The sequence below is a fragment of the Galleria mellonella genome, unplaced genomic scaffold (genome assembly GCF_026898425.1).
Source record: "Galleria mellonella isolate WM207_F2 unplaced genomic scaffold, CSIRO_AGI_GalMel_v1 utg63, whole genome shotgun sequence".
Taxonomy (NCBI): Eukaryota; Metazoa; Arthropoda; class Insecta; order Lepidoptera; family Pyralidae; genus Galleria; species Galleria mellonella.
The window spans coordinates 10441633-10469297 of record NW_026442130.1 but is presented as its reverse complement, the minus strand read 5'-3'; the positions used below and the strand labels follow the sequence as shown (position 1 = coordinate 10469297).

Genomic DNA, 27665 nt, shown 5'->3' with positions numbered 1-27665 from the left:
GGCTGTGTTTCGGTTTGAAGGGTGGGATATGGCGTGAATTAACTGGGTACAGATGAATAACATCTGAGTCCTCAGGAATGGCAACGCATGGGGGGTATCATGGATGAAACAGTGTACTCTGTTATATCCATGGTACTGCTCATGTCTGTAGGCGACGGTTACCACTTTCAATCAGGTGGGCCGTCAGCTTGTTTGCCATTCCAAGTTGTATAAAAAAAAACTATCAAATACTAGTATTTAGTCATTTGATGGGGCAAACGTTCAATTTTTTTTAATGTTTTTTTGACGATTTCTACAATGTGTTCCTAAATAAACACCCTAAATCTACTTCTCGATCGAGTCTAATTAATTTAGCATTCAAACTCAACAGCTACAAATTTTGTTCTTAATATAAAGAAAATAGAAGATTATATCCTTAAACTGTACATGACATTTTGTAATTCATAACGCAATACATTTTATTTTTCAATTTTCATTGTCTTCTTTCTATTGTATATTTAAATTTGTACGTATAACGGAAAATTTTTGAGTGTAACGAAATATTTACAGAGCTCTTGAGTTTGCAGCTTGCTCAATAATAAACAAAACAACTTCGATGTTTTAGAACGGAATGGATCCTGGAGTACCAGGGTATGGTCTGCTTGGCAGCCAACGGTGTGTGGTGGACAGCGGAAACGGAAGAGACGTTTGTGCGTATACGCAAGGGCAACAAGCGCGCCATGAAGGAGCATCTGCAACAGCAGAATGAACAGCTCGACGGACTCGTGGTCAAAGTCAGACAAGGTGGGTGCTAAAGAAAATATAAATGAAAAGAGTTTTTTTTAATGGATGGCAATAAAGTGGCATCTCCGCCTGCGCTAACGGTATACGCTGGCGGGGTACCAGTGAGGGATGATAGGTGAGATGAAAAGGCAGGCCAGTTAGCGCATCGTGATGAATACACCAGGAATTCAATATGATGGTTTCCAGGGGGAACCTCGTGGAGGTCGACCTCTCATAGTATATTGCTAGCAATGAGACTGGTAGTCAGCATTACTAACAATCTCTTCCCCCCGAATTAAAAGAAAATTTATTGATATACGAAATTTTTCATGTTGACCAGATCGAACTTTCAATATTTGTAGCCTTGTGTATGGAATAATAGTACCTATACTACTAAAAGAATTACTTGTTATTTAGCAAAAGTCGATATCAATAGTTGATTATACTTTAATTCCACTACCGTTAGTATACCATTCGACACCTGGAACGGTCAACACTAGACTCCTAGCGGCAAATTATTAATCGCCTGAAGATGTCCCGTTTAGATGTGTAACACATGTCACAACATGAGTATAGACTAAATTACTAAGAGAAGGTCGTAGAACATCTACTAATAATAATAGTAGTCAAATGACAGTCGCACGCATACTAATGGTAGTGGAATTAAACAAAATAATTCTAATCAACTAATCAAATTATCATATCTCGAAACTTTGATTTGTTCCACATACTTATAAAACCTATAATAAAGATGGAAGACCTGATTATTTGTTTAAAAATGATTTCACATACCTAAATATACATTATGTGCAAGTAACATAACCCGTGCAAATCGAACTAAAACGCTAGTATAGCATAAAATTAGCTTAAAAATGTGCTTATGAGACAGTAGTTAAAAGTGTAAAATAACATCTAGATCTTACGTCGAACGACCGGCTTAAGTTTCGCACGATTACGACCATCGACGTGCACGCACGCGACATCATCGAGGGCTTCGTACGCGACAATGTAACAGAAGCTACTGAGTTCGAGTGGGAGAGTCAGCTGCGCTTCTACTGGCTCAAGAGGGACGACAATCTCTGGATCCACCAGTGCACTGGTCTCTAATATTTTTGTACTATTTGTTTGTTTTAAAAATTAATATGCTTATTCTATATATTGATGTGTTTAAAGCTATTAATAATGCTTATTATAACTTTACCAGAGGGAGACTTTATACAAAAGTCGATTGCTTGGGTACCTCTGTCCCATTCGTGTTTCTACCGTAAAGCAGTTGTGTTTGCATGGCTGTGTTTCGGTTTGAAGGGTGGGATATGGCGTGAATTTACAGGGTACAGAGGAATAACGTCTTAGTCCTCAGGAATGGCAACGCATGGGGGGTATCATGGGCGAAACAGTATACTCTGTTATGTCCATGGTACTGCTCATGTCTATAGGCGACGGTTACCACTTTCCATCAGGTAGGCCGTCAGCTTGTTTGCCATTCTAAGTTGTATAAAAAAATAAACTCATCATCTTCGCATGACACTTATGTCATGAAATCGTCGTGTATGTCCTTCATTCGACATCCCTATCGTGTGCATGACACAGGACCGGTAAACATATCTACTAAGTAATGTTTAATGTACTCTCTCCCTGGTTGATCTCTTACCCCAAATCTTACCCATACGACCAACACATAAAGTGTGACAACTACGTTCATAATTAATAATAAATAAATAAATAAATATATTTAGTAATAAATAAATTCATTATGGTACCCTTTATAATATTATAAATATGTAAATTTGTTTGTTTGTAAATATGTCCCTATCCCGTAGTCTCAGACGCGACCACATCTTAATTTTATAAATATCCCTTTTGGAAAGTGGGTTTTATATAGCTGAAGATAACCCTCCTCTAATTAATAATAAAAGTTATCTAACTTATTCTCATTTCCTAATCAAGTTATACTTTTCAGGTGTATTCGAATACGGATACGAATACATGGGTCTGAATGGTCGGCTGGTGATCACACCTCTGACGGATCGCATCTACCTCACCATCACGCAGGCGCTCACCATGCAACTGGGCGGCGCGCCCGCTGGTAACAATACTGACATCTACCACGTACATACATGTACAAATACAAAAACACTTGTTAACAAAAAACTACACACACAAGCCGCATAATAAGCCAATTTTAATTTATGGTACTAGAGTACCATAAACTAAAATTGCTGTAGACAGCACTTACAATTAAAACGAATCTAATAACAACCTAAAGCGTGAAAACTGAGGGTGAAAGATGAAACGCGCTTACCCAGAAGGTATCTAATCGCCTCAGGCTTGAAAGAGAAGACTCAGAACCTGGAAGGTCTATCCTTATCTTTTATCAATTGATTCTTTAACACAGGCCCAGCAGGCACCGGCAAAACAGAAACAACGAAAGATCTGGCCAAAGCCCTAGGTCTACTATGCGTGGTGACAAATTGCGGCGAGGGTATGGACTTCCGCGCGGTGGGCCAGATCCTGGCGGGGCTGTGCCAGTGCGGTGCATGGGGTTGCTTCGATGAGTTCAACCGCATCGACATCTCCGTGCTGTCTGTCATATCAACGCAGCTGCAGTGCATCAGGAGCGCGTTGCTCATGAAGCTCAAACGATTTACAGTAAGTTACATTTATTAGCACTACAAAATAAAACTAGTCCTACACTATATATTTAATTAAATATCAATCCACAATTATATAATTGTGTAAATTGTAAATTATATAAAGTAAATGTACATATGGCGAACTTAACACCATAATTACATTAGGCCGGACTTCAGTCTACGAGTATTATTCGTAACGGAACATCTATAATTCAATTGGCATAAAATTTGCTTCTCGGAACGCTCACACACGGCGTGTATTCTATTTGCCCATGTAGATTTGCAGATGCTGGCCATTTAAAATGGCTTATTTATTAGACATATCTTTGCGAAGCTTCACTCGGATCCCGGGGTCAGACAATTTTTAGGGTCGGCACGACCTGCCTGATACTTTCTAATGTGATGCACCAAAAATTGGCGACTTGCAGCTTATCAATTTTGTATCTAGTTATGTAATCATATACTTATGTATTCATAGTCCTCTTACAGTTTTACAGAGTTCTTTCCCACTGCCTGTAGAACATTAATTATAAATAAATCTTTGTAGTTCGAAGGTCAAGAAATAGCGATGGACAGCAAAGTTGGTATATTCATAACAATGAACCCCGGATACGCGGGTCGCACCGAGCTTCCAGAGTCGGTGAAAGCACTGTTCCGGCCCGTCGTGTGCATCCTGCCCGACCTCGAGATGATATGCCAAATTTCGCTGTTTTCCGATGGATTCCTCACAGCTAAGGTTATTACTCATTTGTACTGTACAGTTTTCTAAATGATACCGTAGCGATCTATAGTACCACGTGTAGTTGGTACGAAGACATTATCAAGGCTAGAAGATGGCAAAATATTACCAATGGTTTGACAGATGAAACAACGCAGAGACAAACCAGATGATTAATATGAATGAGCCCAATACTCCCAATGGGGGGAAAGGGATTATTAGTAATGGAGATTGAGAATCCCATTGCTAGCAATATACCCAACCAGGTCGAACTCCCGCAATTTCTCCTGGAAACTATCATGGTTAATTCCTGATGAATTTATCATGATGGGCTAACTGACCTGTTTTCATTCTCATCTATCATCCTTCACTGGTGCTCCGCCATCGTATCCCATTAGCGCAGGCGAAGTTACCGTTAACATACCATTTTCATCCATAAAAAAAAAATACTTCCAATGACCAAAATTCTCTCTTAAGACGATCCTTCTAATAGTAGTTGAGTTGACACTTCTCATTCCGCTCCCCTCTCCTAAATCAAGAGTATCGTTATGCATTTGAAATTTTAAAACATTTCAATCATATCAGTATACCACATCATAACCTATAATTTGTGTGGAGAAAGGGATTGTTAGTAATGGGGTCTAATTGATCCCTTACTAGTAATACACCCTGTCAGGTCGACCTCCACGCAGTTTCCACTCTAAACCATCGAGGTTAATCGTAGTGGACTACGTCACGATGGGCTAACTTTCATCTTCACCTATCATCTATCATTGGTGCCCCGCCAGCGTATACCGATAGCGCAGGGAGGGTACCATTCCATTATCACCCATTAAAAAAACTTCTAAATTGTAGGTATTAGCAAAGAAGATGACAGTACTGTACAAGGTGGCGCGTGAGCAGCTATCGAAGCAGTCGCACTACGACTGGGGACTGCGCGCACTCACCGCTGTCCTGCGTATGGCCGGCAAGCTGCGGCGGGACTCGCCCGGCCTCAGCGAGATCATGGTGCTCATGCGTGCACTCAGGTATGGTTTTAGGTTATTTTTAATTACTTCGTATTATTCTTTTATTGAATATTATAATTAAATTTATCAATATAAATTATCAAAGTTGCGAGATTACATTTAATATTAATAAATGAGATCAAGTTATTCTAAAATAAGGAAAATATCTACGCAAAGCACGAAATGAAATCTCAGACAGTATTCCGTTGAGTGCCCACATTCTACGATATATATAGTTGACAAAAATGTGTAAATTACAAATTTGTTTATTTCTCATGCATATTGTCGCTTCTTAAATACCGTTAATACTTTTTTTCTGTATTGTATAATGCATACCGATTCGCGCCGTTTGATGTAAATCCTACTTTAGTCACAGCTCCTACTCACACATACGCACACACACGTGACTACGTAATCATTATATGATGCTTTAAATAACAGAGACATGAACCACCCGAAGTTCGTGTTCGAAGATGTACCCCTGTTTCTCGGTCTTATCAAAGACCTGTTCCCGGGGCTGGAGTGTCCGCGCGTCGGTTATCCAGAGTTCAACGCGGCCGTCATTGACGTACTTGAAAAGGACGGGTACATTGTGCTTGATCATCAGGTAATCTTACTTGACCTCACGTCGCTTAGAGTAAGCGGTGATTTATATATTGAATATCGAATGCTTAACTTAGGTCCACTATTATAACGTTATGCATATACACTCCGGTTCCAGAAACTCTTAATTTTTCTTTCAAACTTTAATCTATTATTACGAAGAATTATTATTCTTAAAAATGGCCTAAAGAACAGCCAAATAAAAAATATAAGTTATCAGTAAAAATGGGGAGGAAGCCAAAGAAGACTTTTGGAATCAGAGCATTTGGTATCTTTATGAGAAATAAATATAACGTATCTACACATACATTTTTTATGCAACTTAGAATGGCGAACAAGCTGGCGCATCTGCTGGAAAATAGAACCGTCGCCTATGGACATGAGCAATACTCTGGTCATAACAGAGTATACTGAATCTTATGAGGGGTGTCATGGGCGAAACAGTATACTCTGTTATGTCCATGGTACTCATGTGTATAGGCGACGGTTACCATTTTCCATCAGGTGGGCCGTCAGCTTGTTTGCCATTCTAAGTTGCATAAAAAAAAGAATGTACATATTAAGTAGCTGTCATCAGTTCACTTTAAGGTCGACACTCCATCCGAAAAAAGGTTAATCGTAGCGGGTTTAGAGGATTGTATAAAGTGTCCACAAATTATTTTTTATCGCAATAAAACTGGATATGTATAATTATTTTATTCATTTACAAATCAGCATGGTCCTAATAATTATTCCTCGCTAATTATATTTAATATTATATATTTATATAACAATAAAATATATGAACCACTTATTCTCAATTCATCTCAAACTTGTTACAACAAATTCTGTTAAAATTGAAGTATGTTGATAATATAATTCATCACCTCACGTAATTATCCAAGGTGGACAAAGTGGTACAACTGTACGAGACGATGATGACCCGACACTGTTCAATGCTGGTGGGACCCACCGGCGGCGGCAAGACCGTTATACTACAGACCCTCGTGAAGGCACAGACTGACCTGGGCCTGCCTACCAAGCTCACCGTGCTCAACCCTAAGGTAAAATTCTCTTAGCCAAATTTCAGAATGATATGTTTATGTGCTAAGAGGAAACAAAGATATCTATATTCACATTTACTTACATGAATGGGAAAGAAATTGACGCTCATCCTTACGAAATGTTGCACAACATATGACATGTCTCTTTGGTGACACATTCATCATGGGTGTATATGATATATATATATATAACTAATATAATATAGGTGAAGAATTCAACCCGAATTAATTACAATAGTTTCCAGCGGGAATCGCGTGGACGTCGATCTCATGAACGTACATACCAGTCTCCATTACTAACAATGACTCAGCCCTACTGATTTCAAATTATAATTATTATTATTACTAGGCCAGGATTAACAGGAAATAAAAAGGGTTTTAATTTTTTCTTGGTTATATTTACTCTTTCTGCGCTACATTCTATCAGTTGTTGTAAATTTTACTGATTTATATAAAATAGTGATATAAATACATTATATAAAGGTGTTATTTACACAGGCATGCTCTGTGATAGAACTATATGGGATTCTGGACCCTGTTACTAGAGATTGGACGGATGGCTTGTATTCGAGGATATTTCGCGAAATGAACAGGTAAAGAAACTAAAATATATAATACCTCACTTATTACTTACTTCATTTATTTTCGTTTTCTTAGGGTTGCTAGTAGAAAAAAGAAATTACTAATGTTTACTACTAATGTAGTAAACCATTAGTAATCTGTCATTACATTAGAGATACATTGGTATTCAAGGACCCCTCCCCCCTTAAATAAGTATTTAGTGGGCTTGGTTACATACACATATCCCTCAGTCATTTATTTAATTATTCTTTCAATATATATAGACCAGCTGAAAAAGATGAACGCCGATACTCGCTTTTCGACGGCGACGTGGACGCCCTCTGGATTGAGAACATGAATTCAGTGATGGACGATAATAAACTACTGACATTAGCAAACGGTGAACGCATCCGACTTGCACCCTACTGCTCACTGCTATTCGAAGTGGGTGATCTGAACTATGCCTCGCCAGCGACCGTCTCCAGGGCCGGCATGGTGTTCGTCGATCCGAAGAATTTGGGTTACCAACCCTATTGGGACCGGTATTGTATTTATCAATTTATCTGCAACAAGAATTTATAGAATTCTTAAGAGAAAAGCAAAACTTATTACACTATTCAACAGTAACAAATTAAAGTAGCACATATCCGGCTCGAAGGACTAAACGAATGTGCAGGTACTCCTGATGAAAATTTCTTGACGCAATCGAAACCAAAACACCTCAAATGCCTAATAGTAATGTATTCAATGAGCTCCAGTGTGATCTCAATTCTATGTGTCCAATCCACACAGGCATGTAGACACATTCTGTATATCTAAATTTCACCGTACGCAGTTATTTTTTTTTTTTAATACAACTTAGAATAGCAAACAAGCTGATGACCCGCATGATGGAAAGTGGTAACTGTCACCTATAGACATGAGCAGTATCATGGACATAACAGAGTATACTGTTTCGCTCATGATACCCCCCATGCGTTACCATTCCTGAGGACTCAGGTGTTATTCCTCTGTACCCTGTAAATTCACGCCACATCCTACCCTTCAAACCGAAACACAGTCATGCAAACACAACTGCTTTACTGCTTTCTATTTCCAACTAAACATTTTACTATCTTAACTATCGTTTAGACCGAATTGCAACAACACTATTACTATACACTACTTTTCTACTTTTTTTAATTACCTATTTTTCTTTTTTGTCTCTACAATTTACAATTTCTATCAGACATTCAAAAGTTCACTTTTATGAGACATCTCCGCCATTATACTTATTATTTTCTTAAGAACTCTGTATCCTATAATTTAAGACTGTACTGTACTATACAATAAAGTGTTACAAACAAACAAATACATACACTGCTACTGGAAACTGATTATACCTGCCTAAGCTAGTAAAGGACACTAAACTTAATTTTTTCACAATTTTAAGTGTATACGAAAAATAATTTCGAATGGTGATTTAAATCTTTAAAATTGTATCAAGGTTAATTGCTTACCGAGTAGAACTTGAATATTGTGCAATATACATTTGTGACGTTTTGAGAAACCAGTTCAAACGTCAAACACTTTTACTTTTGATGCGGTGTTATATTTGTATCTTGTTGGTCACCGGGGATGTAGCTCAGATGGTAGAGCGCTCGCTTAGCATGCGAGAAGTACGGGGATCGATACCCTGCGCCTCCAACGGTACATCTATTTTTATGTCTGTCATTCCACCTGCTCATACCAAGTGCCTCGCTTCTTACTAGTTCTAATCCGAGCAGCTAAGAACTACTTATGTTCCTGAATACAAACTCATCCCAAGTGGTGTTTTATTTAAAGTAATTCTAAATACACGTACAGGCTAATGACCCACCTGATGAAAAGTGGTATCTCTTGCCTAGATAACTGTCATTTTTAGATATCAAAAGGAACTATGGACAACACAGAATGCATTGTAGTGTTCATTGTACCTCTTCTGCTCTACAATAAGAACTATGGTTTAAGGCCATAAGGAATATATGATAGGTATTATTGGGTTTACCTGAAATATATTATGGAACACGGAATATTCGCCGTGTAGCTCCCAGCATACAATAGATCACCCTCTTCCATTCTCGTGAGTGTCGTAAGGCGACTAAGGAAGCTTATGATCGAGGGATGGGCAATAGCGCTCCTCTTAAAACATCACCAAAAGCCAAACTGCGGTTGCCAACCTGCCTACTAAGTGTGGCAACTACTGGAAAAACCCCCCTTATGAAAGAGGCTATGTTCAGCAATAGGCAATTAACGGTTACAACAACAATAATATTATCGAACCACGTAGTCGATTAACTGCAGGTGAAATTGTACGCTAAAATTTTATTTAACAAACACTGATAGTAATTAAACAATTAATAATACCTAATTTAGAAAATTATTTTGAATATCCCATAACTCTGATAAGCTCCTATGAATTACTGCAATAAGCTGTTTTCGGTGCCTTTGAGACTGTAGATATATTGGTATTCTCAAATTGCAAGTTATTTATACCAACGCTCAAAGGATTGAACAATTTATTATATAGTTTATTGTCAACATTGTAGCATATTTTCAAAATAAAAAACAATAAACTCACATATATATTTTTTTATTATGAGTTGTAATAGCTAACTGGCAAGAGACAGCAACTGTGATTGAAAGCGATAACTGTTGCTTCTAGACATGAACAATCCTATTTTAATTTCACTTTGTGTCCAATAATTCTTATTTTGAAGCTCTTATTCTTGATGACTAATGTATTATTTATTTAATTATGGCGTGAATTTACTGGGTACAGAGGAATAACACCTGAGTCCTCAGGAATGGTAACGCATGGGGGGTATCATGGGCGAAACAATATACTCTGTTATGTCCATGGCACTGCTTATGTCTATAGGCGACGGTTACCACTTTCCATCAGGTGGGCCGTCAGCTTGTTTGCCATTCTAAGAGGTATAAAAAAAAAGTATATAAACAAATATGAATATATATGTGACAGCTGGCTTCGAACGCGCAGCAACGAGGCGGAACGTGAACAGCTGGCCGGTCTGTTCGATCATTACGTGCCTGGCGCTATTAACTACATAGTGTTCGGTATGTTTGGCCTGCAGCAACAGACGCCGCTCAAAACTATTGTACCACAAACGCCGCTGAACCTCGTAAGTTTTACCACAGTATAAGTAGGTAACAATATACAGTGGGGGAAAAAGATTGTTAGTAATGGGGTCAATTTCCACGTGGTTTCCCCTGGAAACCATTGTGGCTAATTCTTGTTAAAATCTTCACGATGGGATGGACAGACCTGCTTAATTCTCACTTATCATCGCTCACTGGTGCCCCGTCATTACATACCGATAGCGCAGAGATTACCATTCCATTATTACTGATTAAAAAAAAACAATATACAGTGGGGAAAAGGGGATTGTTAGGGGGTCTAATAGCTAGCAATATACACTATTAAATCAGTCTCCATATGGTTCTCCATAGAAGCCATCGCGAAACCCATATTATCCTCACCTGCCAACACCCACTGGTGTCCTACCAATAGCGCAGGCGGGGTTTTTACATACTACATTAAAAATATATACATAATATAATAAAAAAATATATTATATTATTATTTTTGTTTACTTTTATGAGTCTACCTTAAGATATTACGCTTCCTGATACCATTAGGAGACTGCCGACTAAACCGTCTTTCAAAAAAACATACATGCTGACAAAAATTTATATTGTTCTCATTTTCGTATATAATATAGTATATTTATATATGTATAAGTATATTTGTTATTTTATATATTTATTCATTTTGATATGTAACTTTAATATGTACGTACATTAATAATTACTAGTACCGCATTCAAGTATTCTGACACTTCCCTATGACTGTCTATATGATCCTATATTGACTAGAACTTTTAACATTAAGTCCGCCATGTACAGTTAGGCTACTAAATTTTTTTGTCTTTCCATATCTTTTTATTTTGTAGGTCGTCCAGTTATGTTATATGATCAGCGGTTTGATGCCAAATAAAGAGGACAGCAATGAAGAAATTGATAGTAGTGTGGTGGAATGTGTCTTTATGGTGGTAAGTATGTTATACCCCACTGTTCTGCTCTCATAAGATAGAATAGAAAATATGCCGCGAACGACTATAACTCATGCTCAACGGGATGAAGTGCCCAATCAGACTCATGCTCACGTCACAGCTGCTTAAGACTAAGGATCCGCAATGGTCCCGAAACTAATCGAGTGTTTTCGACCAAATTACACGTAAGTTAAAACCAGTAGTTGTTACATTAAAATAAAAGAATAAAAAATTTCCTATATTAGCTAAAGGAATGAGTTACCATCTATGTAACAAATTTGTTTTAGCGCTTTAAGCGGATGTAAAGGAATTGTTAATAATAGCTACATTATCTGTAATAATAGGTACTCTAATCTCTATTACTAATATTTTGCGAAGCATGTCAGGTTGACTTGCTAGTTATGTTTATCTGTTTTAAAGATCGACATAAATATATGTATTTTTTACCAGAGGGAGACTTTGTAAAAAAGTCGATTGCTTGGGTACCTCTATCCCATTCGTGTTTCTACCGTGAAGCAGTTGTGTTTGCATGGCTATGTTTCGGTTTGAAGGGTCGGATATGGCGTGAATTTACAGGGTACAGAGAAATAACACCTGAATTCTCAGGAATGGCAACGCATGGGGGGTATCATGGACGAAACTGTGTGTATGTGTACTGTTATGTCCATGATACTGATCATGTCTATAGGCAACGGTTACCACTTTCCATCAGATGGGCCGTCAACTTATTTGCCATTCTAAGTTGTATAAAAAAAATGTATATAAAGAGAATATCTACAGAATAAATTAAAAGAAAAATGTTTGTTTGCCAATACACTCGTGCGTTTAACACTAACTTAACCCTATACTATATGTACTACAAACAGCACATATCAATTGATCCAACGTTGTAAAACTGTATTGAGATACAGCACGTTTTAAATGTCAAACGACACAGTTTATTATGTAACTGATATTTGTGACGTTTCAAAAACCAGTTCAGATTGTGACCACTATTGCATTCGTTACGGTGTTACATTTGTATCTTGGTGACCACCGGGGGTGTAGCTCAGATGGTAGAGCGCTCGCTTAGCATGCGAGAAGTACGGGGATCGATACCCTGCGCCTCCAATGGTACATCTATTTTTTATATAAATTATATGAGAATTGTATGATTTGTAGTTTGGATGAACTGTTGATTACATATAGGTGACGGTTACCACTTTCCATCAGGTGGGTTCTCAGCTTGTTTGCTATTATAAGTAGCATAAGAAAAAACACTTTCCATTACTGTCATTTTTTTATGTCCTGACAGATGTAATTTTTTCATCCTGACAGAAGGAGGATGTCAGTAAGTTAGTAAAAAGAATTGAGTAGGTATTAGAAACACATTATAGAAAATATCACTCGTATTAAAATAATATATCTTTCTTGTACATATGCAAATATAGGCATTACATACATACATTTACACGATCTTCAAAATCATGCAATATCTTTTTTAATACAAGGATAGGCCTTAATTTTACTTAAAAGTAACGTATGAAAGGTCCTTTGATATTTAAGTGTACACTATGACGCCCATGGTACTGTTTATCTGGTACTGTCGGTAAGCGACTGTAGATTACCACTTCCCATCAGGTGCACCATCGCCTAATTGTAATTTTATGATTTCTTTATACTACGTAGATAAATGTCAATCAAGCCCACAGTCTGAGATTGTAAAAGGTCACTATAGCCTATGAATAGACGTTCATAGGCGCTACACTAGAAGCGTCACGGACGCGTTGCCGACTATGAAAAATCCTTAATGCTCGTATACCCTTTTTGAAGAACCCTATACTGTAGTTCCTACGGAAAACCTCGTCTCTCGAAGTCGCCTATTTAGGCTATAACCTTTTATATGGCGAGATATCCGTACTACTATACTATAATGGTACTATAATGGGGAGGGGGTATTAGGGTAATATACTCTGTAAGATTGACCTCCATACGGTTCCCCCCGGAAACCGTCATGATTATTTTTTGTCGAGTTCGTCACGATTGTCCAACTGCCCTGCATTCATCCTCACCTGTCATCTCTCACTGGTGCTCCGTCATTTTATACTGATATAGAAGGTGGGGCGTTTTCATTAAAAAAAAACTAGTATAATATTATATTATCCATGGACGTAGTTAGCAGAGAAGCATTATTGAATTTTTACTATACCTATACAGTATTAAACTATAATCATTTTCTTTATATGCAGTCTATGTACAACAGTCTGGGTGCGTCCATTATAGACGATGGGCGGTTCGACTTCGACAACTACATTAAAAAAGCGTGCCCCATGATGCTTGTCGAGGACAACCCCGAAAAAAAGGCTACCACTAGTACGTTGTTTACTTATTAAATCTGTTCTTTTTTTAATTAGATTATTTTTTCGTACGTACGAGTATATATGATCCGATAGCTTTATTAATTCTGAACCGATTTTGATAATAATTTTCAATGCAATTTAAATGGATTGGAATTAATTACTAACAAGTATGTTTTAAAAATTTTATGACGATTTTTTGATCGTTTTACGGAGCATGAAAATACTTGTAATGCAAAACATCTATCAAACAAAATCTTCTATCTGTCAAAGTACTCATACACACTTTATTCCGCGTTCTCAATTCAAATACATATATATTTTCAATCAAATATAATGTATTTTCAACAGAATTTAAAGGAGGTTCTCAAATTATATCTCAGTTATGTTTTTTTTATATTTATTGTCTTATAACTCTGTCAATTTTCGACTAAGAAAATTATTTTTTTATCTGAAAGGATATACTTACAGATTGGTTCCCTAGAAATTTTATCAAAATCGATTTAGTAATTTAGTTTTTATATCAAAATAAATTGCCACAATTGAAGTAGGTTTTTTTTTGTGGAATTAATTACCTTAATTATGAACAAAACATCTTGTATATCAATGTGTTTTTGCATGATTAAATTCACTTTTTTGCGGATCTTATGATCTTGATGTACGAGTACTTGTAAGTTGAACAAAACATTTGTCGGGTAAGTTGTCCTAAATATTTTCTCCTTCAAGATTCCACATACCTAAATTCAAATATTTACAATCTATCCACTAACATTAATGTTGTGGGCGTTATTATGGACTGTATGTTGATGAGTTTGATATAATTAAACAATGAGTTTTAAGGAAAATAACTACAATAAAGAAAACTACAAAAGACAGACTATGAAAGCGAAAAAGAGCAAAGTGACAATGTAAAAACAACAAAGTACAAAAATACATTAAAAATAACATCTATAAAATAACTAAGGAGTTTGCAACAAAAGTATTTACGAAGTATATCGTTGTTCATCAGTATGTTTTGGTATGATTGAATGTAATATATAAATGTCACACAATTGGCTGGTCGTCAAACTGCTATGGCATATGTAATAAGTAACAATGTGAATGTACTGGGTACAGAGGAATAACACCTGAGTCCTCAGGAATGGCAACGCATGGGGGGTATCATGGGCGAAACAGTATACTCTGTTATGTCCATGGTACTGCTCATGTCTATAGGCGACGGTTACCACTTTCCATCTGGTAGGCCGTCAGCTTGTTTGCCATTCTAAGTTGTATAAAAAAATGTATCTATTTTAAATATAACGACAACTGTCGAGTCATTTAATGAATACATTCTCCACAGAGCACTTCCCAATGGGTTTCCCGAGCCTGTACGACTACTGCCTAGAGCTCACGACCAAGACGTGGGAGGCTTGGGAGTGGCTCGTGCCCCAGTACAAGCACGACCGCGACATGAAGTTCCCCGCCATATTAGTGCCCACTGTAGACACGCTGAGGCTTACGTGGCTCATTAAGATTATGGAGAGTGTGAGTATGAACACAGGCCGTCCTCAGTAGGGGTGGATGATATATAGCAATATCTACAAGTATGTGTGTATATATATATATATATATATATATATATATATATATATATATATACTGGTCCAATAGTGAATATGTTAAAATACTGTTATCCAAAAAATAAAAGTGATAAAATAGACATCCGGCCAATATGGGTGACATCGATATGGGCGATGACCTTTTTACCGCCATCACTGTCCAGAGGACCCCAATGTATAGATATCCGATCGGTATCCCTATTACCCGTGACTACTCCTCAAGGCCAGTCTTAGCGTACTTGGTGCCTTTGACGACAAAAAAAGGTCACCTTTTACTAATGTTGCCCTGAGCTCTTACATTTTTTAATCTCGGCAAACCCTCGCCCACCCCAAGGTCGATAACTCTCTGTTACATCCTACTGTTATTATAGATCTGAAAAATTTGTGAACATGTTTGGATGTTTGTGTATTTGAATCCATCACACTTAAACGACCGAATGCTTTCCAATAGAATTTGTTTTATAACATATTTTTTATTCGAGTTTGCGGGAACAAAACCGCAGTAAACAATTAGCTTTATCTATCGTTAAGAAATTACTATGGAATGAACAAGGGTATTCATCATATCAATTGACAACAGAATCATCAAAATCAAGTAAATATTTGTCGTAATATACCCACAAAAGAAAATTAAAAACTTATTTTAAAAATTACATAGTAACAAAGTTTGCACTCTGTTACAACATTTTTTTTGTGATTTAGGTTGAAAGGCCTGTTTTACTCGTAGGCGACACGGGTACTTCCAAAACGGCTATTATTACGAACTACTTACGTGGCCTCCCTGCTGATAAATACGTGAGTTTTATTTTTAAATCTTGTACTGTGATTTGAGTAGCGTTGTCGCCAACGTCCATACCACGTTGAAAACACCGGTTCTCGTCCGATCACCGAAGTTAAGCAACGTCGGGCGCGGTCAGTACTTGGATGGGTGACCGCCTGGGAACACCGCGTGACGTTGGCTTTTTTGCAACTTTCATTATTTTATTTTATTTTTTATACATCTATCTATCTATACTTATAATAAATCTGTAGAGAGGACAATTCTGTACATGAAATATATTTCCAAAATAACTATCACGGGGTGATTAGTGATTGATACTGATGCCAAAAATGCAATCAGTAAAATTTTTATCTGTCTGTATGTTCGTTATAAAAACAAAAACTACTCGACGGATTTTAACGAAACTTACAATATATATATACAATTATTATTCATACTCCTGGACAGCTTATAGTATACTTTTCATCACGCTACGATCAATTGGAGCCGAGCAGCGAAAGGAAATGAGTCTGTTACAGCAAAACCACTGACATAAGATACTTATTTTACGAAAAACGACGGAAACGCGGACGAAGTCACGGTATATAGTATTATCTAGTATATAATATTATCTAAAAAGACATAAGCAACTAAAAGTCTAGATGATAAAAGATGTTACATTAAAGTATATTGAGTTTATTATTCGAAAAATACCTACGTAACCAACTATTGATATTAATTTTTTTTTTTAACAAATGAAGTTAATTCGAAGTGACAGAAATCGGAGAAATAAACTGGTTTTTTAAATAAAACTACGCGGCAATGTGATACCTTATTTCGATATATCGTTCTAATGGGGATGTAGCTCAGATGGTAGAGCGCTCGCTTAGCATGCGAGAAGTACGGGGATCGATACCCTGCATCTCCAAACTTATTTTTTAAATTATATTAATTAATATCTTTATCTATTCTTATTTGTAGTTAATAAAGATAATAATTTAAATTCAAATTAAAGTCGATTTTAATTTTATTTCAGAGACATTGTATTTTAACTAGCCACAAAAAAAACATTTGTTAATTCAATTCCTTGAATTAACAAAAGTTTTGTTTTTTTTTTCTCTTCCGAGAGGACATTCTTTTTTTTTTTAATTAAACTGCTTTGTTTAGAAAAATATGTAATTCATTCAAAAAATCAATCGTTCCGTCACTGAGCCTAAATCACTGTATAAAAAATATAAAACGTTATACTTACATTTTTGCAAAAAGCCAACGTCACGCGGTGTTCCCAGGCGGTCACCCATCCAAGTACTGACTGCGCCCGACGTTGCTTAACTTCGGTGATCGGACGAGAACCGGTGTTTTCAACGTGGTATGGACGTTGGCGATAGAGTTTTCCAATAAAATATTTATAAGCAATGAATGAATGAATGTAGTTTATGTATATTAAATAATATAGGAAATAAGCAAGACAGTTTACAAACACAACGATACAATTGTATAAGTAAGACGGTCTTATTGCTGAGAGTAATTTTTTCAAGACAACCTTAGGGTAATGGACTAATTGTTGTACAAGTAGGTATGATAGTATTGTATAATTAAGAAAGTATCTTTATCAAATAAAAAAATAAAATTATTAACTGAAAGAAATATTTTTAATGTAGTGTGAAAATAATAATTATTAATTATGTCTTTATTATCCAGAAAAATTACAGATATTTAGTCTGGATTTTATTATAACTTTCATTAAGAATTAATGAAATAAAAAAAAGCTTACGTAATTAAAAGTGGGAACCATCGCCTAAACACATGGATAAGCACAATTTCTAGATTTTTTTTTTAATATTACGTATTATGTAAAAAAATAGCAAACTTTTGTGACGAAACCAAATAATACTAGGCCTGATCACTATGGCAGGTTACGTATCTCACAGCATGTATATAAACAGATCTAATACAACACGCTCTTGACCTTTTTTTATATAGTTAGTCCAACAAATGAACTTCTCGTCGCGAACCTCATCGATGGACGTGCAGCGCAACCTGGAGTCGGTGGTGGAGAAACGCACCAAGGACACATTCGGCCCGCCCGTCGGCAAGAAGATGCTCGTGTTTATTGACGACATGAACATGCCCATTGTGAGCATTCTATTTATTATGAATAGAGAGTATAGATTTCGAGAGCAGCGGGTCTACCATGAAATGAAATTCCGAAATTTCGGACTCAATTTCGTGTTTTTGTTTATACCAAAATCGGATCAATAAATGGAGTTTAACATTTCGTTCGTCATACATCCTATCATAAAAGTCCAAAGGAATAATATTTTAACTTTTTTAATATTTCCAAACGGCATGTATTATGTAATTTTAACATCAAATTTCTGTTTCCTTTGGCTCCAAAATTTCAGAAAACATTTCATGGTAGGCCCTCAGATGGACGTATGCCGACCAAATAGGTAGGAATTGAGAGAGATCTGTTTGAATCGGAGCAGTTGGTGTTCCATTGTTTCTTCTGACCACAATGGGAAACATTATGTATATAATATGTACTAGAAGTACTAGAATATAGATGTAAATAACTTTTACACTTTTTTATTATTTGCTTACTATATTACACCATATGTGAGTTTTACTTATTTAATGTTATTCCTGTCTACCATTGACACCAGTCATTGATTCCAAGTATCTATCATAGTAACTCCATATGATGTAAGTCCACGTTTTACACTAAGGTACATTGAATTTCAATAAAATAATAATATAATCTTTAAATAGTATAAAATTGTCGCTGACCGCGCCTGTTCCTTTTTCCGCTTACTTTTTTTAAACCACGCAACGGGTTTTAATACTCATTTCATAGGGAAGGTTTGTACCTATGTGCAATAAATCCATTATAATAAAACTTTTGTATAGATTAATATGCAATATTAATTGCACCCGTACGAAGTTGCAGCGAATCACTAATAAATATAATTGAATTATAATTTTGTTTACCGCTTTTTTATATAACATCTAAAATATTTGCATGCTTACATCTTTTAAGTCAATTAAACAGGTGCCAAAATAATACCACGTGGCTTGTAATAATTTTAAGCAAATAAACTCATTTCATTTCATTTCATTTCATTTCAAATAATAATACAATATGTTAAAAGTTTAATGCAATTGTGTATTACATTTTTAATATTCAATTATTATATCAGGTTGACACATATGGCACACAACAACCGGTTGCTCTTTTGAAGTTGCTTTTCGAGAGAAAGGGCTTCTACGATAGAGGGAAAGATCTCACGTGGAAGAATCTGAAGGACATTGGTTTCCTTGCCGCCATGGGAAAGGCTGGCGGCGGGAGAAATGACGTAAGTTGTACAATACATACAACTACGTAGTGTGGAATGTCTTCTAGAAAATCTATTTTGGTTTCTTTCTAATTTTGCGCATTACTCCGCTGAAAATTGGTGGATAAACATGTCATTACCAGAAACAACCACATTACGTCGCATCGCTGGTCACTGGTCTCCTCCGAAGAAGAAAACAGGAGACTTACTACGCTTTTTTTAGACGATTTCAAAAAGGTTTTCAAATCGATTTTTTTTTTGTTTGTTACCTCATAACTCCGTCAGTTATAAACCGATTTGAAAAATTCTTTTTTTTTATTTGAACGAATATGCTTACAGATTGGTCCCATAGAAATTTTATCAAAATCGTTTCAACAGTTTAGTTTTGAGATCTTACATAACTGGTTTTGCCACAAATGAAATCGATTTTTTGTGGAAACTATTTTAATTACGAGTAATACAAAGAATTGCTCTCACCAAGAAATATAAAACGTTCTTTTAAATAATGAGGTGGATTAAAAAGAATTGAGTAAAGAAGAGAAAGGATGTGCCAGTTGCGACGAAGACAGATAGAGTAAACTTGGGCCATGTATGTTTCATTGTACTTACATTTTGTTATTGTCGCTGAAGAAATCAAATTAATGCTAAGCAATCAATACTTTTTTTATAGCTCCGATGTAGAGTTACTAAATAGGCACATATAATTACTTATTAATATTTAATACAGCTCCGGGCACAGGTATCAACCAGTAAAATATAAAAATAAATGAAAGTGCAAAAAGCCAACGTTACAAATAAATAAATTATTAAAAAAAAAAAACATAGATTGACAATTTACAATAATACTTTCATTACTAAAATATTGATATAAAAATATCGATAAAAAAAGCCAACGTCACGCGGTGTTCCCAGGCGGTCACCCATCCAAGTACTGACCGCGCCCGACGTTGCTTAACTTCGGTGATCGGACGAGAACCGGTGTTTTCAACGTGGTATGGACGTTGGCAAATGTTATTGTATAAATAATTATCACATTGGACGCTTTCCTAATATTAGTGACGTCTATATTTTATATGCTCTATATAATAATTATTTTGAAAATACATTTCTAGATATATTTCCAGTTCGAAATCCTGTGCAATTAAATTAAACGATTTGTTATTTAGCTAATTAAAATAAAATTAATTTTAATCATTGAATAGTATGTTATAAGATTTCTTTTACTATCACTACAACTTTTTTTTAATATTGATACCGTCTAAGCAAAATCCAAATAACGCAGAAAATGTAATGGGGATTAGTTAATTTGCATATTTTTTTAGAAACGAGGGTTTTGTTTGATAACTCAAAAAAAAAACTTAATAATAACTATGCTATGGGGGCATATTAGTGTCAAATATTTATTATCCGTAATTCGTTTCTACTAATTTAAAACTATCAGGGCAAAAAAGCCAACGTCACGCGGTGTTCCCAGGCGGTCACCCATCCAAGTACTGACCGCGCCCGACGTTGCTTAACTTCGGTGATCGGACGAGAACCGGTGTTTTCAACGTGGTATGGACGTTGGCAACAGTCTCTTTCAATAAGACATTCAGTAATTACTGACAGATATAAAATATTGCTGTTAAATATGAATACATATTTGCGTTATAAATTATCTTTTCACATAAACCTGACATTATTACATTCATTCTTACTAATATTTTGAATGTAAAAATGAGTAAGTAGTTTATACGCTATGTTATGACATATTAACGGTTCAACCAATCGATTAAAATTTTGAATATATATATAATAATAATAATAATAATAATATAATATAATCGAAAACAGGACGCTCCCGAACTTCCTTACAACCGGGATCACTCATTTAGCTCCTAAGACGGACGATACCGCGGATCCATCTAAATATCGCCCCATCACTTGTCTTACGACAATATATAAGACGTTAACATCCGTTCTGAGCGCTAAGATCTCTCGTCATGTGTACGAGAATAAGATCCTATCTAGCGCTCAGAACGGATGCAGGGGCGGTAGCCGCGGATCGAAGGAGCTGCTCCTCATTGATGCTGTCGCTGGCCACGTGGTCAAGCGGAACCGTCGGAATTTCTCCGCCGCCTGGATAGATTATAAAAAGGCGTTCGATTCCGTGCCCCATTCATGGCTCCGGAGGATACTCGAGCTGTACAAGATCGACGGTACAGTTCGAGTGTTCTTGGAGGCATGCATGGGGCAGTGGACGACGACCCTGACTATCCAGGGCGAGCGATTGACGGATACCGCTGACCGGATAGAGATAAAGAGGGGAATATTCCAGGGCGATTGTTTGAGTCCACTTTGGTTTTGCCTGTCCCTGAATCCACTCAGTACTTTACTGGAGAATTCGGGGACTGGATTTCAGTATCGGAGAGGAGGTACACGAGTGTCTCACCTTCTGTACATGGATGACTTGAAACTGCTAGCTCCGAGCGTCGAACGCCTGACGGAGCTGCTAAATATCGTAAACGATTATAGCAGCTCTATTAGGATGGCGCTCGGAATAGACAAGTGCGCGGTCCTCCATGTGCAGAGGGGACGGGTCACTCAAACTGAAGAGATCGCCACAGATCCCTCTAATATTAAAACCCTCTCCGAGGCTGAAACATACCGGTATCTGGGCATGTCACAAAACATCGGTGTGAAGGAGACGGATATGAAACAGTCAGTCCGCGAGGAATTTTTTGCGCGCCTTACAAGAGTACTGAAAAGTTCTTTGTCGGGCGCCAATAAAATCCGAGCTTATAACGGCTGGGTCATACCCGTACTCCTTTACACTTTTGGCGTGCTCAGATGGTCTCAAACCGATCTCGAAGCCCTGGATCGGAAAGTCCGCACAACTATGACCCTCCATAGAATGCATCACCCGAAATCGTCAGTCATGAGGCTGTATATCCCGCGGAAGGCTGGTGGTCGAGGCTTGTTAAGTGTTAAGACCATGCACAACCGCGAGGTTGACAGCCTCAGGACATATTTTCTGGAGAAAATAGACGAGGGTTTGCATAGAGAGGTCATAGAATGTGACAAAGGATTCACCCCTCTTTCCCTGGCTAAAGAGGACTGGCGAAAACCCGAAGTTTTGGGTACCTCTCAGCGGGAGGCCGTATGGAAAGAGAAGGAGTTGCACGGAAGGTTCTTCAAAGCCCTTCACGGGCCGTACGTAAACACGAAGACCTCCGTGCACTGGCTACAGTTCGGTGATCTCTTCGGAGAGACCGAGGGTTTTGTCTGTGCAATACAGGATCAGGTGGTTAAGACGAACAATTACCGAAAGCACATTCTGAAGGATGGCACTGAGGACATCTGTCGGGCATGTCGCCATCCCGGAGAGTCACTCAGACATGTGCTTTCGGGTTGTTCAGCTCTTGCCAACACTGAGTACTTGCACAGACACAACCAGGTAGCCAAAATACTCCATCAAGAGCTAGCTCTGAAGTACGGCCTCGCGAATGAGAGGTTGCCGTACTATAAGTACGAGCCCCAGCCGGTCCTCGAAAGCGACAGCGTAAGGCTCTACTGGGACCGATCCATCATCACGGACAGGACCGTTCTTGCGAACAAACCTGATATCGTGGTGATGGATCGGGCACTCTCGAGGGTGTTTTTGGTGGATGTCACCATACCGCATGACGAGAACCTCGTGAAAGCCGAAACCGAGAAGAAGAGAAAATATCTCGACCTGGCTCACGAGGTGACCGAAATGTGGGGGGTGACATCTACCGAAATCATCCCAATCGTTATGTCGGTGAACGGTCTTATCCCAACCAGTCTGGAACAACATCTCAGACGGTTGGGATTCCGAGGCGGCTCACTCCCGGGAAAGATGCAGAAAGCGGTGCTCTTAGATTCTGCCCGCATTGTACGCCGGTTTCTCTCCCTGGGGCCCTGAACCCCGGCCGACTGTGCTTCTGCCGGGGGTTAGTTGCCATCTCCTCTCCTTAAGAGGGGAGATGAGAATTTTAGTGAAATTTAAAAAATAATAATAAGCCTTCCAAAGTCCAACCCCGCGTCCGAGCTCACCATCTAGCTCACGTGGAAGGCGGTCACGCGTATAAATTAAACCTACGCGGCTAAAGGGGCAATGGCAAAAATAAAGATGGCGAATAATAATAACGGAGAGAGTATAGGGTCGCTGCCCGGGGGTCGCCGGGGCGCGTCTACAACTGGCGGTAGGCGCGGCAGAATGCGAGCCAGCCGACCGGCCCCACCACCTGGCCGGTCCGACCCCTCGTCATCGACATCAGCTGGCTTGGCGCCGGCAGGGCCGTCACAGGCCCAGCAATCGGTGCCCGCCACTGATGGTACACGTCGCATGAGGTGGACAAGAGCCATGAATGAGGACCTCATGCGTGCGTTCTTCAGGGCTACAGGGACAGAAACAGGCAGAACAGGATACCGGGCAGTAATGCACCGCGAGTTTCTGCGTCTTTTACCGGATCTAACCGTCTCGGAACAGAACCTAGCCGACAGAGTTCGGTACATACAGCGCTCTGGTATGTTTAGCGCGACCGAACTCGAACGATTGCGAAGTGAAGTTGTTCCAGAAGCAAACTCCGCGACCGTAGAGCAACCCATCTCAGACGTGCTACCTAGCGTAGAGGTGGTTGCCGAAACGCTTTCAGAAGCGGATGCGGACGGAACAACTTCCCAGGATATAGAGCATATGAGGAGCATACTAGAGGAGGCGATTCTAGAGATCCGAAGAACTCCCCTCGAAGAGAGACCGAAGCTTCCCCGGATATATCCAAATGTGGCGACGCGGGATGCCATTGAGGCCACAAATGGACTGCTGCCTCAGTACCTTGAGGGCAGCGGTGACCTGGGAGAGACGAGTTCAATCCTGTTTGGCGCTGCGTTGGCAGTATGCCGATATACCGGCGCAAAAATGCCCCGGGCTGGACGTAATATCCAAAGGGATAATATGAAACCAGCCTGGAAAAGAAGGATTGAACGACGGATCGCCCAGGCCAGAGTCCTCATTGGTAGACTGCTCTGCTTCAGGGAGGGCAACACACGCCCGAGAATTATGCGCTCCGTAAAAGAGGCCTTTGCTGGGACAGGTGTACGTCTGTTCCAGCCGGACTTCGGGCACAAACTTACAGAGCGCATAGATGAATTGAAGCAGAAGATCGCTGCATGGGGGAAGCGACTCCGACGGTACTCTGAGAGGGTTGAGAGGTATCAACAGAATCGCCTCTTTATGAGTGATCAACGGAAGTTTTATAGGAACTTGGAGCGCCCAAAACTACAGCCCACAGGACAAAGACCCGAAACAGCCAATTTCGTCGCCTTCTGGAGACAGCTGTGGTCTGAACCTGTGGAACATGAGGAGGGCGCATGGATGCACGATGTTGAGGAAGCATGTGCTCGAATAACGCCGATGAACGCCATTGCCATTACGGAGGAAGACGTGGTTGCCGCGATCCGTCGGGCTCCGAACTGGAAAAGTCCGGGGATCGACGGATTGCAGCACTACTGGTTAAAGGCGTTCTCGGCCAGCCATGCGACCTTAGCCGTGCAATTCCAGAGTGCCCTCGAAAACAGGGCGCTCCCGAACTTCCTTACAACCGGGATCACTCATTTAGCTCCTAAGACGGACGATACCGCGGATCCATCTAAATATCGCCCCATCACTTGTCTTACGACAATATATAAGACGTTAACATCCGTTCTGAGCGCTAAGATCTCTCGTCATGTGTACGAGAATAAGATCCTATCTAGCGCTCAGAACGGATGCAGGGGCGGTAGCCGCGGATCGAAGGAGCTGCTCCTCATTGATGCTGTCGCTGGGCACGTGGTCAAGCGGAACCGTCGGAATTTCTCCGCCGCCTGGATAGATTATAAAAAGGCGTTCGATTCCGTGCCCCATTCATGGCTCCGGAGGATACTCGAGCTGTACAAGATCGACGGTACAGTTCGAGTGTTCTTGGAGGCATGCATGAGGCAGTGGACGACGATCCTGACTATCCAGGACGAGCGATTGACGGATACCGCTGACCGGATAGAGATAAAGAGGGGAATATTCCAGGGCGATTGTTTGAGTCCACTTTGGTTTTGCCTGTCCCTGAATCCACTCAGTACTTTACTGGAGAATTCGGGGACTGGATTTCAGTATCGGAGAGGAGGTACACGAGTGTCTCACCTTCTGTACATGGATGACTTGAAACTGCTAGCTCCGAGCGTCGAACGCCTGACGGAGCTGCTAAATATCGTAAACGATTATAGCAGCTCTATTAGGATGGCGCTCGGAATAGACAAGTGCGCGGTCCTCCATGTGCAGAGGGGACGGGTCACTCAAACTGAAGGGATCGCCACAGATCCCTCTAATATTAAAACCCTCTCCGAGGCTGAAACATACCGGTATCTGGGCATGTCACAAAACATTGGTGTGAAGGAGACGGATATGAAACAGTCAGTCCGCGAGGAATTTTTTGCGCGCCTTACAAGAGTACTGAAAAGTTCTTTGTCGGGCGCCAATAAAATCCGAGCTTATAACGGCTGGGTCATACCCGTACTCCTTTACACTTTTGGCGTGCTCAGATGGTCTCAAACCGAACTCGAAGCCCTGGATCGTAAAGTCCGCACAACTATGACCCTCCATAGAATGCATCACCCGAAATCGTCAGTCATGAGGCTGTATATCCCGCGGAAAGCTGGTGGTCGAGGCTTGTTAAGCGTTAAGACCATGCACAACCGCGAGATTGACAGCCTCAGGACATATTTTCTGGAGAAAAGAGGCGAGGGTTTGCATAGAGAGGTCATAGAATGTGACAAAGGATTCACCCCTCTTTCTCTGGCTAAAGAGGACTGGCGAAAACCCGAAGTTTTGGGTACCTCTCAGCGGGAGGCCGTATGGAAAGAGAAGGAGTTGCACGGAAGGTTCTTCAAAGCCCTTCACGGGCCGTACGTAAACACGAAGACCTCCGTGCACTGGCTACAGTTCGGTGATCTCTTCGGAGAGACCGAGGGTTTTGTCTGTGCAATACAGGATCAGGTGGTTAAGACGAACAATTACCGAAAGCACATTCTGAAGGATGGCACTGAGGACATCTGTCGAGCATGTCGCCATCCTGGAGAGTCACTCAGACATGTGCTTTCGGGTTGTTCAGCTCTTGCCAACACAGAGTACTTGCACAGGCACAACCAGGTAGCCAAAATACTCCATCAAGAGCTAGCTCTGAAGTACGGCCTCGCGAATGAGAGGTTGCCGTACTATAAGTACGAGCCACAGCCGGTCCTCGAAAGCGACAGCGTCAGGCTCTACTGGGACCGATCCATCATCACGGACAGGACTGTTCTTGCGAACAAACCTGATATCGTGGTGATGGACCGGGCACTTTCGAGGGTGTTTTTGGTGGATGTCACCATACCGCATGACGAGAACCTCGTGAAAGCCGAAACCGAGAAGAAGAGAAAATATCTCGACCTGGCTCACGAGGTGACCGAAATGTGGGGGTGACATCTACCGAAATCATCCCAATCGTTATGTCGGTGAACGGTCTTATCCCAACCAGTCTGGAACAACATCTCAGACGGTTGGGATTCCGAGGCGGCTCACTCCCGGGAAAGATGCAGAAAGCGGTGCTCTTAGATTCTGCCCGCATTGTACGCCGGTTTCTCTCCCTGGGGCCCTGAACCCCGGCCGACTGTGCTTCTGCCGGGGGTTAGTTGCCATCTCCTCTCCTTAAGAGGGGAGATGAGAATTCTGGTAAAATTTAAAAATAATAATAATAATAAATCTCTTTATTTTCAGGTATATACCCATAGTTAACATTTTTATATTATTAATTAAATAAATTGTTATTATTATTTTTAAAATATACATGAATTATAAAATACCAATTTAAATTATTTCGTTATAAAATCTCTTGTCGTCAGGTATGCTGTGAGAAATACAGTCTTTACAATATTATTACTTGTTGTCATTAATCTGTCATGAAATTTTGCCTTATAATTACGTAAAATAGCAAAAAAATCATTAACCCTGTTCTCTGCAAACATGCCAGACGCACTACACCGCCATGGCAAGTTGAGCATCGCTCGGAATGCGTTATTGTATTGCACACGCAGTGTGTTATAAGCCCTTTTCGTATAACTATACCATAACTGGCTGGTGTAGAAAGCCTGACAATAAGACTTAAACAATGTCAATTTGACTAGCTTCGAACAGTGGTTAAAT

At 39.3% G+C, this 27665-nt stretch overlaps 1 protein-coding gene and 4 non-coding genes across 5 annotated transcripts in view; 2 read left to right on the top strand and 3 right to left on the bottom strand.

Annotated features, from left to right (window-relative positions):
• Positions 1 to 27665, top strand: part of LOC113521858 (dynein axonemal heavy chain 10) — a 99043-nt gene that overhangs the window by 32035 nt on the left and 39343 nt on the right. The window contains exons 41-57 of the mRNA XM_052899772.1: positions 605 to 783; positions 1679 to 1861; positions 2723 to 2848; positions 3158 to 3411; positions 3943 to 4131; positions 4969 to 5141; positions 5562 to 5727; positions 6608 to 6766; positions 7265 to 7359; positions 7612 to 7869; positions 10329 to 10488; positions 11320 to 11418; positions 13647 to 13770; positions 15097 to 15281; positions 16058 to 16150; positions 18099 to 18251; positions 19316 to 19471. Coding sequence (XP_052755732.1) covers positions 605 to 783; positions 1679 to 1861; positions 2723 to 2848; positions 3158 to 3411; positions 3943 to 4131; positions 4969 to 5141; positions 5562 to 5727; positions 6608 to 6766; positions 7265 to 7359; positions 7612 to 7869; positions 10329 to 10488; positions 11320 to 11418; positions 13647 to 13770; positions 15097 to 15281; positions 16058 to 16150; positions 18099 to 18251; positions 19316 to 19471 — 2752 coding nt within the window. The remainder of the gene's footprint in view (positions 1 to 604; positions 784 to 1678; positions 1862 to 2722; positions 2849 to 3157; positions 3412 to 3942; positions 4132 to 4968; positions 5142 to 5561; positions 5728 to 6607; positions 6767 to 7264; positions 7360 to 7611; positions 7870 to 10328; positions 10489 to 11319; positions 11419 to 13646; positions 13771 to 15096; positions 15282 to 16057; positions 16151 to 18098; positions 18252 to 19315; positions 19472 to 27665) is intronic.
• On the top strand, positions 16198 to 16316 carry LOC113522017 (5S ribosomal RNA). The gene has a single exon (XR_003402389.1). It is a non-coding gene; the product is annotated as a 5S ribosomal RNA (ribosomal RNA).
• On the bottom strand, positions 17380 to 17498 carry LOC113522023 (5S ribosomal RNA). Its single transcript, XR_003402394.1, has one exon. It is a non-coding gene; the product is annotated as a 5S ribosomal RNA (ribosomal RNA).
• On the bottom strand, positions 20338 to 20456 carry LOC113522016 (5S ribosomal RNA). Its single transcript, XR_003402388.1, has one exon. It is a non-coding gene; the product is annotated as a 5S ribosomal RNA (ribosomal RNA).
• Positions 20900 to 21018, bottom strand: LOC113522015 (5S ribosomal RNA). The gene has a single exon (XR_003402387.1). It is a non-coding gene; the product is annotated as a 5S ribosomal RNA (ribosomal RNA).